This window comes from Ogataea polymorpha (genome assembly GCF_001664045.1).
Source record: "Ogataea polymorpha strain NCYC 495 leu1.1 chromosome Unknown OGAPOscaffold_2, whole genome shotgun sequence".
NCBI classification, from domain to species: Eukaryota; Fungi; Ascomycota; class Pichiomycetes; order Pichiales; family Pichiaceae; genus Ogataea; species Ogataea polymorpha.
The window spans coordinates 145,100-160,766 of record NW_017264699.1 but is presented as its reverse complement, the minus strand read 5'-3'; the positions used below and the strand labels follow the sequence as shown (position 1 = coordinate 160,766).

The window sequence follows — 15,667 nt, the reverse complement described above, 5'->3', positions numbered from 1 at the left end:
CCTCGTTCGTATAAATCCTCAAATTTTCATATTTGTCAATACAAAACATATAGAGGCTGAATAGTACAAATGTTAAACAGTGGTGGAAAAGGTAGTTGAGCTGAAAGCAATTTTTGGATCAAGAAGAGACCTTCTCCCATCTCCAGATTCTGGCTTTGCAATCTCCAGAACCGGTAGCAAAGTAGCCCCCGTTGACACCTCTCTTCTGGGTCATAACCGGCGACACATTCACGCTGATAACAGAGTTTCTGTGTCCTTGTAACATGATATATGGCTCACCGGTGGCCTTCTCCCACATTATCACACCTCTATCTTTAGAGCCCGACAGGATGAACTCGTCGTCCGGGGTACAGCAAACAGAAAGAACGAAGTCCTTATGTCCGACATAGGTGACTTCGCAGTTGGACTTGGACGATCCCTGCTGTTTCTGAAGGTCTTTCAAAGACCACAGCTTGACAGTTCTGTCCAAAGAACCGGAAGCAATTTCTTTTCCGTCATGTGTGAATGCAACCGAGTAGACTGAGTCCATGTGGCCGTTTCCGCTTTCATTGGCTGAGTCGAGTCTCTCCACCAAAAATCCTTGGTTGGCATCCCATACCCTCACAGTTCTATCCAACGAACCTGCTGCGATCAGTTTTCCGTCCGGCGAAGCAGCAACCGTGGTGACACCATCCTCGATACTCAGAGTGAGCGAGCACTGGCCAGTGAACACGTCCCAAATTCTCACTGTTCTGTCTCCTGAGCCAGAAACCAGCTTGGAGCCATCAGGGAAGAAATCCAACGAGTATATGTCCTGTTCGTGTCCCTTCAAGTACTTCACGATCGTTCTGGTAGCAAGGTCCCAAATTCTGATGATCTTGTCTTCGGCACCGGTAGCGAGGAACTTTCCATCTGGCGAGAAGCAAACAGATCTAATATACAAATCTCCTGTGTCTGTGTCATACGACCCGTTGGAGCTGGCAGACGACTCGTCACTCAATCTAGCAACCAGATCGCCCGTTTCAACGCTGAAAACCTGAGTGAGCTTGTTGCAACCCGTAGCCAAAAATTTGCCGTCTTTGGAGAACCGGACACAGCAAACCACAGAGGTGTGATCAAATGAGTGCACCAGTGACGTGTCAACCTTCTTTGGAACCTTCGGGTTGTACACTATGTAGTATTCACTATGCTGTTTCTTGTACGGCAGGGTGCTGTACGAGTCGAAGTCTTTCAAGAATGTTGGAATCGGCTTGTTGTGCTGGGACCTCATAACGTATCCAGCGTCTGCTTCAGTCTTCACGACAGAAGTCTGAACAGCAGTAGGAGGCTGCTCTGGTGAAGTCTGGGTTTGAGAAGCTGCTTGCTGCTCTTGGGTGGAAACTGGAGGTGGAGGAGGTAACTGGGTGCTCTGGGAAATTTCAGGCTTCGCGCCCGAGGCTTGAGCGTTGATCTGGGGAAGAGCACCATTGAAACCTGCACCGCGGTAATCGGACGGCGAGCCACTGAGATTTGGCGGCGGCAGCTGCTGAGGAGTTTGAGGGAAAGCTCCTTGTGGCCTGTCAAGAAGCGGATGCTGCTGAGACTGGACCTGAGCCTTAACCTGGGCTTGCGCTTGTGCCTGAGCCTGGGCCTGCTGCAGAGATTGTTGTTGAAACAGCCTGTCTCTATTTTCGAGGTCCTGCTTCAGTCTCAGTATTTCCTTCTCGTAAGCCTCCTTCATGGTCCTATGGGCTTGTTCCAGCTCGTAAACGGTATTTCTGATATTGGTCAGCTCCTGGTGTTGCTGGTTAATTTTCAACTCATAGTCGTGATGGTGGTCTTTGTAGATTGTTGTTTCTCTGGTGAGATTGTCGAACTCTTTCTTGACAGCATCCAAAAGCTCATCCAGACGGTCACGTTCCGGCATTGTATGGTTGCTGCTGCTTGGGACGGCTCTCTGGTACGACATGTCGCTAAGTTGTCCAGCTTGTCAATTCTCCAGTTAGCGAGTCAAAGTACTCAACAAATTGAAAACTGAGTAGCGTAAATTAACGGATCTCGGTTTTAAATCACAGAAGACTACTGTAGATTCAAACGTGCGTTTTTTTTAGCTCCACAACAACAATTTGCAACTAGTAAACTAACGGCAAGAGGAAGAGCAGGTGATCAAAATATACGGAAGAAAGCAAGAAAAAAAAACGGAACGAAAATGTGCATAGGGACGAAAAAGACGAAAGTCGAAAAAACGATTAGATGACATGAAACTTATCGTCAGTGGCAGATGCGTGCGGTTTTAGGGTAATTTACGTCCCGGAACGAAAATCCTAATAATCATTCGCTATTCTGTATACGTGTTCTGATTGGCCCGTTCGGTTATTTCGCCCAATTTTGTTCGTTGGCTAGTCTGGCGGGATGTTCTTTACGCACTATTTGCGCTTTGGAAATTTCTTGGCAGTATGTCCTTATTGTCTTTCTCTACAAACATTCCCATTGTGTCTCTTATTGTACCCAGTGTTATTCGCCGACCTGCTTTGTAGCGTAATAGCACCCGTGCACCACAGAGTGAAACAATGCTCACGCACGCGGGGCTCTTGCACGACTTGCCAGCCGTCAACAACTTTTCGATTTTTGGTGGCTTTTGTGCTGCAGGACAGCTATCGCAACGATCCGGTGCAGAGATGTGTCATGAGAGATTATCGAAACCAAAATATTTCGCTTTAATAGGCAAACATGTCGAGTGCCAGCGAGTTTTTGGACAAGGGCGTGGACCTTGTGAAGAAAGCCATTGAGGCAGATAGTACCAGCAAATATGATGAGGCGTACAGACTGTACTACAACGGCCTGGACTACTTGATGCTAGCCCTCAAGTACGAAAAAAATCCTAAGTCTAAAGAGACAATCAGGTCCAAATTTACTGAGTACTTATCTCGCGCAGAACAATTAAAGGAGTATCTAGATAAGAAACAACAGCAGGATCAGACAGGCGAGGCAAGTGCGACATCTGGGTCTGTGAAAGCGAAGAAGACCAGCGGAGGAGAAGATGACGACAATGACAGTGATACAAAAAAATTGAGAGGAGCCCTTGCTAGTTCGATTCTAAGCGAAAGGCCCAACGTGCAATGGAGCGATATTGCGGGTTTGGAACTTGCGAAAGAGGCTTTAAAGGAAGCTGTCATATTGCCGGTCAAGTTTCCTCATTTATTCAGAGGCAAAAGAAAACCGGTTTCTGGAATTCTCTTATATGGCCCTCCAGGTACCGGTAAGTCTTATTTGGCCAAGGCAGTTGCTACAGAGGCCAACTCTACATTTTTTTCTGTCTCTTCATCAGATCTGGTGAGTAAATGGATGGGTGAGTCTGAAAGGCTTGTGAAGCAGTTGTTCACGATGGCCAGGGAGCAGAAGCCGGCAATCATTTTCATCGACGAAGTTGACGCACTATGTGGCCCAAGGGGCGAAGGTGAGTCGGAGGCTTCGCGGAGGATCAAAACAGAACTTTTGGTTCAGATGAACGGTGTTGGTAATGACTCTGACGGTGTTTTAGTACTTGGAGCTACAAACATTCCATGGCAGTTGGATGCAGCTATCAGAAGACGGTTTGAGCGTAGGATATACATTCCTTTGCCTGACCAGGAAGCCAGAGTCGAAATGTTCAAGCTGAATATCGGAGATACTCCGTGCTCCCTCACAACGCAGGATTACCATACACTTGCGCAAATGACGGATGGTTATTCGGGGCATGACGTCAGTGTTGTTGTGAAAGACGCGCTTATGCAGCCGATTCGTAAGATTCAGATGGCTACGCATTTCAAAAAGGTGGTGTCCACGGACGAGGAAGGACGGGAGCTGGTGCAATACACACCATGCTCTCCTGGGGACAGTGAGGCAATTGAAATGAGCTGGTTAGATCTCGACGGCGAGCAACTGAAGGAACCGGAGTTAGGAATAAAGGATTTCATTAAGGCGATCAAAACCAACAAGCCTACTGTGAACCAGAAAGACCTGGAGAAATTCATCGAGTTTACAAACGATTTCGGCTCAGAGGGAAATTAGATGATAGAGATCCATTAGTATTTGGATATGTTGAAGTTAGAGTCCACCACCTTCGACAACTCGATTTTGATTAGCAGCAGAGCTGCGCCTTTGTTTTCCAAAAACGGCTTGGCATCTGGGTTGCTCTTGATGTGTAGATCTCTGTAATACTTTGTTTCATCCGAGTCCTCATCCTCGTCAAAAACTTGTTCGACATATCCTGTCAAATTGCAACTCAGCTCGCATAATTCCGACTGGTTTAGGTCCTCCAGCAATCTGAGCAACTGCCCATGTCGAGAAACTCCGCTTGCCTTGGTCGAAGTCGTCCAATCATGGACCAAAATGGAGCATTGTGGGTTTTGGGATAAGTTATGGTACTTCTGAGTATCCTTAGGCGTGGATATGAGCAAATAGTGGTTCTTGCCTGTCTTGTCGTGGTACTTTTGTTCGGGGCTGATTAGCGTGTAGTTCATCAAACTCACGTGAGGCACGTTATTGAGACAGGTTCCCAAGTGGATGAAGTTGGCATTTTGTAGTAGATGCAACACAGAGCTAGGAATTTCGGTGGTCATCTAAAAGTGGTCAAATGTTAAAAATGTCAGATAGGGGGATACAAGAAAAAAAAATAGTGCGAGCAGCATTAATAAGAATATATTTGGGTAAAAGAAAACTTTCATGGCTTCCGGCCCTTATCTTTGGGAACGGCTGCCAAAGCCGAATATGGCCAACACAACCTTCCAGATTCTCTTGGATGGCCCCGAAGACGTTTTTGGACCACAGCTAGATTGTCCTGAGACGCCTGTTACCCCACAAGATCCAGATATCAGCGAGGAACAACAAAGAATACAGAAGATCAAAGAGGCCATTCAGCATTCCCACGACTCGCGGGCGCTGAAGGCCAAGATGATGGCTTCACGAATGCACTCCAAACATTTTGCTGAGTTTGATGAGGATACCAGTTTGGACGACCTTGCCTTGCAGAGAATCACCAAGTTAGTAAATATGGACGAGGACAGCGACTCAGACCGGTTGGAGTTGAACAAACTGTTTCCCAACGGAGTGCGCACGATCAAGCTTTTGGAGGGTGATCAGGACAACATTGACCGTATGTTGAGGCTTGAAAGCTCCAAACACGCAGTGTTGACACAAAAGATGCGCACAAAAAGACAGGCCTCAGAAGAGTCAAGCTTGCTTGCAAGCGAAGTGTCCGGTGATGTTATCCAGTCGAAACGAGGAAAACGGGAATTTGTAAGATCCAGCTTCACGCGAACTGAGTCGGAACAGAAAGAGACAGAGGATAGAAAAAGTGGGCGCGCAGATTACAAAGAACGGGAGAGCCCAGACGAAGATATGAGCTAGGAAACCGATTTTGCTGAGGCAGGTAATGGCCCCATCGACGTCGAGGACCATGGATCGTCCTCTGCATCGAGCTCTCAATACGAGCCTCTGTCTCAATCTTTGGATAAAAAGTGCAATTCCATCTAACGAGATTGCCTACGCTAATCGATTGTCGTGGTGAAGCGCATGGCGAATGCCCCGGGGGTCGCCAGGAGTTTTGTATTATAGGGGTGTTTTATAGTGTAAAGTAAATCCAGTGATTTTATTTTCCAGATTTTTACATGACGGTGAGCGAACCAGAGCAGAATTTGGAACTTCTGAGGCGGCGAGTGCTAGCGAATTTATCCAACAGAACAAGCTCTGGGCTTGCCAAGGTTCGTCTCCACAATGTGGAAATGGAGCAGGTGCAGATATACAAGATGTTGGAGAATACCATCAAATTCAACGAGGGTAAGTCCTGTCTGGTGATAGGCCCTCGCGGGAGTGGGAAGACGACCATGGTGAACAATGCGCTACTGGATCTCCAGGAGAGGTTCCCGAATATGTTTTATGTGATTAGAATCAGTGGATTCTATCAAAGCGACGACAAGAGCGCGATTAAGGAGATTGCTAGGCAGCTTGATTGGCATTTGCTCAGGCATTCTGGCAACTGGAACGTCTCGTTCGAACGGTTTTCTGCCAACGAAACCATGAACAGTGTCATGAGCGTTCTGGACGGCAGCCAGCTGATGGAGGGGAAAGATCAGAATGGGGACAACGACGAGATGCAGATGCCTATTATCTTTGTGATCGACGAGCTTGACAGGTACACAAATGACGCTAAACAGACATTATTGTACAATCTGTTTGATGTGGCTCAGTCTTCGTCTAACTCTCACGCTGTGGCCGTCATTGGGCTGACCACCGTCACGGGTGTCCGAGAGCAGTTGGAAAAAAGAGTAAAGAGTAGATTTAGTCAGAGAGTCATTCAGCTGACGAAGCCCAGGCAGCTTGCGGAGTTCTGTGACAACGTCTACTGTATGATCTCTGTCGACCCTGACGACTTTGACCCGTTGATGTTTGATTTGGCGCAGAAATACAATGCACACATGAAAATGTTACTTGGCGGACCCAGCGAGCTCCGCAAGCTAGTTGTGCACAACTTCTACACAGTGAAAGACCTTAACATTCTCAAGAGCCAGCTAACGCCTTACATTGCGAAAATGGACATGACTACATTTTCCGGGGGGCCGATCATTAATGTGAACACCAACAACCGCAGCTTTCAAATTTTGCAGAGCCTCAGTGAGCTGGAATTGAAGCTCGTTATCTGTGCGGGCCGTCAGCTGCTCAAAAACTCCATGGACCAGGTCAATTTCAACATAGCATACGAGGAGTTTGAGAAAATCTCGAGCTCCCAAACGAATACGCTAAATTCGCAGCTTCAAACAATGGGACGCGTGAAACTCGATTCGGCACACCATTCACGGGACCTGATGCTCGCGTGCTGGGAGCGCCTCATTTATTACGGACTACTGGTGGAGCCAATTAGGCAGATCAATGGAATCAACTCGAGTTTCTACACCGGAGGAGAATCAAATAAAATGTTTCATCTGGACGTGACGGTGGAGGACGTTGCGCGGCTTTTCCGCCATAAAGATTGGGTCACCAAGTGGTGCAGAATATAAACCCCGTTTTTTTCAGACTCCTTTCCCTATACGGTCGAATGAATTTTCCATTCACCCCTAGGCTACCCCGCAGTAAAGAATGGTGGGTGCGCTTTATAAGCGCGACTAACCAGGAATATACTCTTAAACCAAACTTCCGATTTCGCCGTGGTCAAAGCATCAAAGCCACAGTGGAATCCTATATAGTGGTTGGCAGCATCCCTTTCGCACTCCGAGCTCTATCTTTTTTCTGCACAAGCCCCTCCGATAAAAACTTTTTCTCACGTCGGGGAAGCTCGCTAGTCCGACAAAATAACCATCAATCTCACAGCCTTTTTTCTGTGCAAGAAAAGCTTCCAATCTTTTATTACTTTTCCCAATGGACCCAACACAGGACCCGAATTTCAGGCCTCCCTCCACGCATCCGCCCGTGGAGCCCACAGTTTCGTCCACTCTCATTCCGAACAGACGGCCTATACAGCCATACGTCCTTGCCGACTACTTGGAACCAATCGACCAACCTATAGATCACACAAGTGTTTCCAGTGAACCACCGGTCTCAGTTAGCAACAGCCACTCCAAGGCCAAGTTCTCAATTGAGACCGTTACTAGATCCAGCTCTCCGAGTTCCATCAAGCACAAAATCCCCAAGTCCAGAACTGAACTCCAGCCGTTCAGTTCCAGCGAGGAGGAGGAGGATTCCGCCACGCCGGACCACAGCGCTTATCCGCCCCTGGAGGAAACTCGCACCGGCTCCTTCTCCGGCACCAACCTGCCCAGGGTGCACTCGTTCCAGATCGCCGATCTCGAGGAAGTTCCACATGGTATACAGCGACAATCCAAGAGCCTTGAAGAGTACAAGTTTCCCACACATCGTCTGAGAACACGATTATCTGAGCCAAACAAGTATCCTTTGGTGATAGTGGCGTGCGGCTCGTTTTCGCCGATCACGTACTTGCATCTGCGAATGTTCGAAATGGCTTTGGATGCCGTTAGAGAGTATACCAGGTTCGAGGTTATCGGAGGGTATTATTCTCCGGTTTCGGACAATTACAAGAAACCAGGACTTGCACCGTCCCATCACCGCGTGCGTATGTGCGAACTTGGCTGTGAGCGCACGTCCTCGTGGCTGATGGTCGACGCCTGGGAATCCCTGCAGCCCAAATACACGCGAACAGCCTTGGTGTTGGATCATTTCAATGAGGAGATCAACATTAAAAGGGGCGGGGTGTACAAATATAAAAGCAGCACAGAGAAAACAGGCGTCAAGATTATGCTGCTGGCCGGTGGCGACCTGATTGAGTCCATGGGCGAACCAAACGTTTGGGCAGATCAGGATCTGCACCATATCCTTGGTAACTACGGGTGCCTCATTGTTGAGCGCACCGGGTCGGATGTGAGGTCCTTCTTACTCAGCCACGACATCATGTACGAACATCGCAAAAATATCTTGGTGATCAAGCAACTGATCTACAACGATATCAGTTCTACCAAGGTGCGACTGTTTTTGAGGAGAAATATGAGCGTCCAGTACTTGTTGCCCAACTCCGTTATCCGGTACATCCAGGAACACAAGCTGTATGTGAACGACAGCGAGCCGGTGAAGCAGGTAATGGAGCCCAAAGACTGAAACCGAGAAATTAAATATTCCGAATAAATCTCTCTAGCATCTAATTAAACCATGGTAACAAGTTCCTCTGCGGACGTTGGGTGAATAGCCACGCAGTCGTCGAAGTTGGCCTTGGTTGCTCCCATCTTGATGGCCACCCCAAACCCTTGGAGAATCTCGGACGATGCGTCTCCAACAATATGCAACCCAACAACCTTCTCGTTCTGGCTCTTCACACAGACAAGTTTGTAAGCGGTTGGAGATTTGTGCTCAGACATGGCGTAGAACATCGATGTGAACTTGGACTGGTAGACTTTGATGTCGTCTTCTCCGTACTTCTCTATGGCATCCTTCTCGCTAAGACCAATCGAGCCAGCTTCAGGATGGGAGAAAATGACAGAAGGCACATTGTCAAAGTCCTGCTTCTGAGTTCTGAACACCTCTGGTCCAAACAATCTGTTCGAGAGCTTTCGGCCAGTAGCGATGGCCACGGGAGTCAGCTCAACTTTGCCAACAACGTCTCCCAGTGAGTACACGTTCTTAACGTTGGTTTCCTGGTACTCGTTGACAATGACCTGGTCCTTGGCATTGAGCTCGAGGCCAATCTTGTGCACATCCAAATCGATAAGCGACTTTCTGCCAATGGTCCAGATCAGCTCGTCAACAACGATGCTTGACTCATCATTCAGGGTCACCTTCTTGGAACCGTCTTCTAGTCTTTCAATTTTGGTCACCTGCGACTGCTTGTGGACATTGATTCCCTCCTTGACGTAATGGTCAGTAATCGTATTCTGGATGATTGTGTCAAATTTACGCAAGACAGTGTCTCCTCTAATGATCAAGTGAGTTTCTGAGCCCAAACCATTGAAAACTCCAGCAAGCTCCACACCGATGTATCCGGCACCCACGACAGCCACTCTCTTTGGTTGGGCTTCCAGCTCGAAAAATCCATCCGAAGAAATGCCGAGTTCATAACCTGGGATATGGTTTGGAAAGACAGGAGTGCCTCCGGTAGCAATCAGGATGTGATCGGCAGTGAAAGTCGACACCTGTGACTTGTCTTCGTTGTGGAGTACTTCGACCTTGCCGTCATCGGTGAATCTCGCAAAACCAAACAAGTAGTCCACACCTTCCTTGGTCAAGTTGCGCTCGTAAATTCCGTTGAGTCTCTTGATGTAGGCGTCTCTTTTGGCCTTGAAACTTGCCCAATTGAAGCTGTCCGCAAACGATGGATCAACGCTCTCAAATCCGTAGTCCTTGGCAAGTCTGATCTTCGCAGCCATGTCGGAGGCGTACCACATGACTTTCTTTGGAACACACCCAACGTTGACACAGGTACCTCCCATTTGCTTGGCTTCAATAAGCAGGGTGGACGCTCCATATTTGGCAGCTCTTCTGGCCGACGCAACACCTCCTGAACCTCCTCCAATGACCAAATATTGATAATGAGAACGCATTCTTTTTAGCATACTTTTTTATGAGTCGCAATTTCAAATAAAAAAAAGGTTTTTCACCGACTATTGTGTTTTGTTCTTTATTGTTAATCCCCATTTATAAACCATGAGTGACGAACATACAGAACAACAGGGCAACCTGTTCAGTGCTCAAGACGTAGAGGAGCTCGGTGATGACGACCAATTGGACGAAGAAATGAACGAAGACGTGGGAAACAACCCCCACGAAGAGCAACATCACCAGGAACCGGAAGAGGACCCAGCTTTGGCGAAAATGCCTCCCATTTTGCCCCAATTCCCTGAGCTAACCAGAAGTGACAAGACTCTGGAAGAGGTGCTGCAAATGATGGACGACGAGGAGTTCACACCGATCATCCCAGACAGTGTCACGGACTACTATCTGGCCAAAAATGGTTTTCAAACAACGAACGTGAAAATCAAAAGGCTTCTGGCGCTGGCGACACAGAAGTTTGTGAGTGATATTGCTACCGACGCATACGAGTATTCCAGAATCAGATCGAACACGGCGGTGTACAACTCGTCCAATCCACACGTCAGGGCCCGTGCCCTGATGATGGCGACATCAAACATGGCAAATGCACCGGATGAATCTGTGGAAAACGGCGTTCAGGGGGCTTCTGGGTCTGCAGGCGAAGGCCAGTCTAGTACGGCATTGAGTGGAGGTAACCAACAGCACAACCAGAAAGTCACCTTGACGATCGACGATCTCAGCAGCGCTCTTGATGAGTACGGCCTCAATATCAACAGACCACAGTTCTACAGGTGATTGCGCGAGCGAAAGCGAGTTATGAGTATAAAAAAAAATCACTATCCTCATCAAAACATTTCAAATGAAGGGAAACATCTCCGTTTCCAAGAATCGATGCCCCAGTGAATCAGCCCTGCTTCACTGCCAATGACCAATGAGCTGCTATCGTGGACCCGCGAGACGTCTAGCCCACAGATTTCGACACTGCTATCGAGATATTGCACGGTGTCCTCGTCTAACGTAACTTCTCCAATGAAATGTTGAGGACTCTCGAAATGACGCGGTGTGGGCTCGTCAGTTGTGTCGTACTGGAACCTGCGTGGCTGGTTGGCCCTGTCGTTAAGAAATGAACGCATTGGGGGACGCTGGCCCAAGCGGAGTCCCGAACTCTGCGGGTTGGCCTGGTCAAGATGTGCTGCGTCGAGGGCGAGCACCTCCTCTACTGACTTGACGATCGGCTGATTGTATGTGGATGCTTCAGAATCATGCAAAACCCTTGGAAGCAGAATCACCTGGTGTTTCGAATAATCTCTGGTATCCACGACATGCACACGTCCCTGATGTTCAGAAATAAATAATAAATCTTCGGTTCCACCACTGAATTTACAGACCCTGAAGTCGCCACTTGCGTCAAGTCTTGTAGAGTGAATTTCGTGAAGGGCGTGGTCTTGGCGTCTGATATCGTATACCAGGTTTGCCCCATCCTGGAAGCACACACTGAATTGCATTCCAGAGGAGCTCCAGTCGGTTGATATTCCACACAGATAGTTTGTTGATATGCTCTGCTGTCCCTTGATGTCTGCCATATTTTCGTCTGAATGCAACACAAACACTTTGGACGAGTCTCCAACCGCTATCATGCTTTTGGAGTCTGGCGAGATGCTTGAGTGGTTTAGCGGAACACCAACATTGATATTCATTTGCGACTGGGCTAGACCGTAATTAGTCACGTCTAGTAAATACATGTTATGATCATTGTTGCAAAGAATTGTCTTGTATGCAGAATTGGATACTTTGTACAGGGAAACGCAGTTATTGATCAGAGTCCCCACATTCTTGTTGATCACACTATCATTAACCTTGGTGTAAAGACCGAAAAGGCCACGACAGCTTCCAAGAGTTACTCCTTGGGGTGTTGCACTGACAACTCCTCCGACAGCGATCAGGTCGTCTTTTTCCTTCAGACATCGTGGAGAAGTCTCAAACTTGGTGACAGACTTAAGGCACTTGGAACCCCTATTGCCCTTGCGAGACAAGTCAAGAGACATGAGGTTGTTTCCGGAAGGAAAATATACAGAGTTTGTATTCGATGCTGAACACACAAGGTCCTTGAGTTGCCAGTGGCTCATGGTGATATTAATGTTGTAGTAACTAGAACTGGGAACAAGGAAACTCGGGGTTGTTCCCTGAGATATGTATTTTTTCGTTTCCCGACTGATTGTTAGCCAATTAAAGCAGACTTGTACATACCTTTCGGGTGTGCTCAGAGTATCAATAGTCATGGTTTTAGGAAATCAGTGACTCCATATATCTTAATGAGTTTAATAATTGCTTATCACTCACCCTATTACATCACACGCCAGCATCGTGACCCAAGATATTACGTAATTGGCAGTGAAATTGCAATAGTGCTATTATTTCCTGCCACACGCGAAGTAGGTCCTCTTACACCTCTGCACCGCAAAAACCTATCTTTTGTTTGTAGGCCAGCAATATATATTCCAACGGCGATGGCATCTGTGGTTTATTTTCTCGACAGCAAGGGCCGTCCGTTGTTGTCCAGGGATTACAAAGGGGACATACCGGTATCTGCAGTTGAGCGCTTCCCGTACCTGCTGATCAATAATTCCACCAACAGCGAGAGCTTTGACGAGGGCTCGGCACGGCCTGTGCTATACGACAATGGCATCAACTACATATATTTGATGCATAAAAACCTGTTTGTACTGGCCATGACTCGCCATGACACAAACGTCTTCAACATCATGTCATATTTGCACAATCTCGTCAAGGTGTTGGAGAGCTATGTAAAATCATTGGAGGAAGAGTCGATCAGGGACAACTTCTCTATAATATACGAGTTGTTGGATGAAATGATGGACTTTGGAGTCCCACAGATAACCGATACCAAGATACTGAAAGAATACATTACGCAAGAGTCCTTCACGCTCGAGAATGTTATTGCCACGGCCACCGGTTCTAAGAGCGGCTCGTTGATTCATCAACAGCCAAAACAGCCGCCTGCCACGCTTACAAACTCCGTCAACTGGCGTTCTCCGGGAATATTCTACAAAAAGAACGAGGCGTACTTGGATGTTATCGAGTCGATTGACATGCTCATCAATGCAAAGGGACAAATGCTGAGCTCCGAGATCCATGGGGCCATCAAACTCAAATCTTATCTTTCCGGAATGCCCGAGCTCGTTCTAGGCCTAAATGACCGTTTCCTAAATAGCGGTCTGAGCTCGATCCGGGGTGAAACTGGAGATTCCAACAGCACCAAGGGTATAGAGGTGGAGGACGTTAAATTCCATCAATGTGTGAGACTGTCAAAGTTTGAGACTGACAGAATGGTCTCATTTATTCCACCTGATGGAGAGTTTGAGCTGATGAACTACCGTGTTCATTCGCATACCTTGAAGCCATTATTTATGATTGACTACAAAATGAAGAACCATTCCAACACTAGAATAGAGATTATGATAAAGGTGAGGGCAAATTACAAAAGCAAGATCAGTGCCAACAGATTGGAAATCCGCATTCCAGTCCCCGAGGACGTTGACTCGCCCAAATTCCACTATAATAAGGGCTCCATCAAATACATACCTAGCGAGTCTGTCGTGTTGTGGAAATTCAAGAGGATTGACGGCGGCAAAGAATATGTGATGATTGCAGAGCTCCTGCTTCCATCCGTCCACGATGCTACTAGCTTGGAGAACTTCAAAAAAAGGCCAGTCAACCTCAGGTTCGAGATGCAAGGGTTTGTGACCAGCGGGCTCCAAATACGGTACCTGAAGATCAACGAGCCTAAACTACACTATCAGAGTTACCCATACGTGCGGTATATCACACGAAGCGGAGATAATTATAGTGTTCGTGTTAAATAGCCCCAGGAAAATAAATAATTCATTTGAGGAATATTTTTCCAATATTTTGCAACTTTTGTAGTGTCCCTGATTTTCCATTTACACATGGATCCAAAACTGGAGGAACGGTCTACCGAGCTCAAAAACTTGGGAAACCAAGAGCTGAAGAGCAACAACTTTGACAAGGCCATCGAGTTGTATACCCAAGCGATAGACATCTTCCCCACGGCGATTTTGTACTCGAACAGAGCACAGGCCCAAATAAAACTTGAGAATTATGGTTTAGCTATCGAAGACGCAAACCAGGCGATCAAGTTGGACAAAAATTACCTCAAGGCATATTATAGACGTGCGGTGGCCTACAGTGCGATTTTGGAATATAAAAAATCTCTCTCGGACGTCAAGATCGTTCTTTCGAGGGCACCTTCCGACAAAAATGCCCAGGTATTGGAAAAACAGCTGGTAAGAATCATCAATCAAATTAAGTTTGAGAAGGCCATTGCTGTGGAGGAAAAAGGCTCTACAATAGCCAGTATCGACTTTGATTCATTCACCGTTGAAAGCAGCTACCAAGGTCCTGACCTGGACATCAAAGTGGAAGACAAACGAGTGTCTGTTGCGATGACGCAGGAATATATCTCCAACATGGTGGACTTGTTCCGTAAGGGAGGCAAGATCCCCAAGAAACACGCCTTCGCCATCGTAGCTGCTGCGAACGAAATCTTCAAGGAGCAGCCTCCGATGGTCGAGTTTGGTCTGAAGCGGCCATCCACTGTTGCTAAGGAGCTACAGCTGGAAGAAGCGAAGAAGATCACCGTTTGCGGGGATACCCATGGTCAGTTTTACGATGTGCTGAACATATTCAAACGTTTTGGAAAAGTCGGAAAGAACCACATTTATCTGTTTAATGGAGACTTTGTGGACCGCGGCTCATGGTCCTGCGAGGTTGCATTTTTATTGTACTCGTTGAAATTGCTGTATCCTCAAAACATCTACATAAACAGGGGAAACCACGAGACGAACGATATGAACAAAGTGTACGGTTTTGAGGACGAGTGCAAGTACAAGTACAGCGAGAAACTATTTTCGTGTTTCAGTGAATCCTTTAATTCCCTGCCGTATGCCTCTCTAATTGGCCAAGAGTATCTTGTCATGCATGGTGGTCTGTTTTCTTCTGACAACGTCGTTCTAGACGACATAAGAAAGATCGATCGGTTCAAGAGCAAACAACCTCCGAAGGAAGGAATTGAGATGGAACTTTTGTGGACGGATCCCCAGGAAAGCAAGGGAAGATCTGCATCCAAAAGAGGAATTGGAATGCAATTTGGTCCGGACGTCACGGCAGATTTCTGTGAGCGCAACAAGCTCAAGGCAATCATTCGGTCTCACGAAGTTCGTATGGGAGGTTACGAAATAGAACACGACGGCAAGTTGGTCACGGTGTTTAGCGCGCCAAACTACTGTGATATGCAGGGGAACTTGGGTGCAGTGGTTAACTTTACGCTCAAAGATGATGAATATGAGGTGGAGTATGCAACCTTCACTCATGTCGACCATCCTAATATTCCTCCTATGAACTACTCCAAAAACAATTTTGGGTTCTAAATATGTCTGATCTCTCAACGAGGTCTCTAGAACGGTCTAGAAACAATGTATTTAAGATCATATCGTTCTCGAAAAGGTTGTAGAGGGAGACAATCTGGGTGGGGCATTAGCCTCCCTACAATATATACCTTTTCTGATATAATGAGTATGAAAAAAAAAAATAACGAAAAATT

The 15,667-nt window shown here is 47.1% G+C and overlaps 11 protein-coding genes across 11 annotated transcripts; 7 read left to right on the top strand and 4 right to left on the bottom strand.

Annotated features, from left to right (window-relative positions):
- Positions 1-19: 19 nt before the first annotated feature.
- On the bottom strand, positions 20-2,103 carry OGAPODRAFT_15535 (uncharacterized protein). Its single transcript, XM_018353798.1, has one exon. It carries the CDS (start codon positions 1,925-1,927, stop codon positions 119-121), a length of 1,809 nt encoding a protein of 602 aa, XP_018211943.1. The 5' UTR covers positions 1,928-2,103; the 3' UTR covers positions 20-118.
- Positions 2,104-2,688: 585 nt separating this feature from the next.
- OGAPODRAFT_85358 (uncharacterized protein) lies at positions 2,689-4,589 on the top strand (the record flags this gene model as incomplete). Its single annotated transcript, XM_018356800.1, has 1 exon — positions 2,689-4,589. One exon carries the CDS (start codon positions 2,689-2,691, stop codon positions 4,006-4,008), a length of 1,320 nt encoding a protein of 439 aa, XP_018211941.1. The 3' UTR covers positions 4,009-4,589.
- OGAPODRAFT_92440 (uncharacterized protein) lies at positions 2,698-4,589 on the bottom strand. Its single transcript, XM_018357159.1, has one exon. The coding sequence runs from the start codon at positions 4,557-4,559 to the stop codon at positions 4,023-4,025; it is 537 nt and encodes a 178-aa protein (XP_018211942.1). The 5' UTR covers positions 4,560-4,589; the 3' UTR covers positions 2,698-4,022.
- A 64-nt stretch (positions 4,590-4,653) lies between these two features.
- OGAPODRAFT_15534 (uncharacterized protein) lies at positions 4,654-5,573 on the top strand (the record flags this gene model as incomplete). The annotated part of the gene is made up of 1 exon (XM_018353797.1): positions 4,654-5,573. A coding segment is annotated over exon 1 (679 nt), but the record flags the coding sequence as incomplete, so codon positions are not given.
- Positions 5,574-5,606: 33 nt separating this feature from the next.
- Positions 5,607-7,211, top strand: OGAPODRAFT_92438 (uncharacterized protein; the record flags this gene model as incomplete). The annotated part of the gene is made up of 1 exon (XM_018357158.1): positions 5,607-7,211. The coding sequence occupies one exon, from the start codon at positions 5,607-5,609 to the stop codon at positions 6,990-6,992; it is 1,386 nt and encodes a 461-aa protein (XP_018211939.1). The 3' UTR covers positions 6,993-7,211.
- A 139-nt stretch (positions 7,212-7,350) lies between these two features.
- Positions 7,351-10,052, top strand: OGAPODRAFT_97583 (uncharacterized protein; the record flags this gene model as incomplete). The annotated part of the gene is made up of 2 exons (XM_018357960.1): positions 7,351-7,509; positions 7,561-10,052. 2 exons carry the CDS (start codon positions 7,351-7,353, stop codon positions 8,599-8,601), a joined length of 1,200 nt encoding a protein of 399 aa, XP_018211938.1. The 3' UTR covers positions 8,602-10,052.
- On the bottom strand, positions 7,364-10,052 carry OGAPODRAFT_15533 (uncharacterized protein). Its single transcript, XM_018353796.1, has one exon. The coding sequence runs from the start codon at positions 10,035-10,037 to the stop codon at positions 8,646-8,648; it is 1,392 nt and encodes a 463-aa protein (XP_018211937.1). The 5' UTR covers positions 10,038-10,052; the 3' UTR covers positions 7,364-8,645.
- An 88-nt stretch (positions 10,053-10,140) lies between these two features.
- Positions 10,141-10,821, top strand: OGAPODRAFT_11508 (uncharacterized protein; the record flags this gene model as incomplete). Its single annotated transcript, XM_018353280.1, has 1 exon — positions 10,141-10,821. One exon carries the CDS (start codon positions 10,141-10,143, stop codon positions 10,819-10,821), a length of 681 nt encoding a protein of 226 aa, XP_018211936.1.
- Positions 10,146-12,321, bottom strand: OGAPODRAFT_15532 (uncharacterized protein). Its single transcript, XM_018353795.1, has 2 exons — positions 12,274-12,321; positions 10,146-12,237 (listed from the first exon to the last, which is right to left on the bottom strand). The coding sequence occupies exons 1-2, from the start codon at positions 12,303-12,305 to the stop codon at positions 10,872-10,874; spliced, it is 1,398 nt and encodes a 465-aa protein (XP_018211935.1). The 5' UTR covers positions 12,306-12,321; the 3' UTR covers positions 10,146-10,871.
- A 212-nt stretch (positions 12,322-12,533) lies between these two features.
- Positions 12,534-13,914, top strand: OGAPODRAFT_92434 (uncharacterized protein; the record flags this gene model as incomplete). Its single annotated transcript, XM_018357157.1, has 1 exon — positions 12,534-13,914. One exon carries the CDS (start codon positions 12,534-12,536, stop codon positions 13,908-13,910), a length of 1,377 nt encoding a protein of 458 aa, XP_018211934.1. The 3' UTR covers positions 13,911-13,914.
- Positions 13,915-14,015: 101 nt separating this feature from the next.
- On the top strand, positions 14,016-15,559 carry OGAPODRAFT_85348 (uncharacterized protein). The gene is made up of 2 exons (XM_018356799.1): positions 14,016-14,663; positions 14,700-15,559. Exons 1-2 carry the CDS (start codon positions 14,511-14,513, stop codon positions 15,492-15,494), a joined length of 948 nt encoding a protein of 315 aa, XP_018211933.1. The 5' UTR covers positions 14,016-14,510; the 3' UTR covers positions 15,495-15,559.
- The last annotated feature ends 108 nt before the right edge of the window (positions 15,560-15,667 follow it).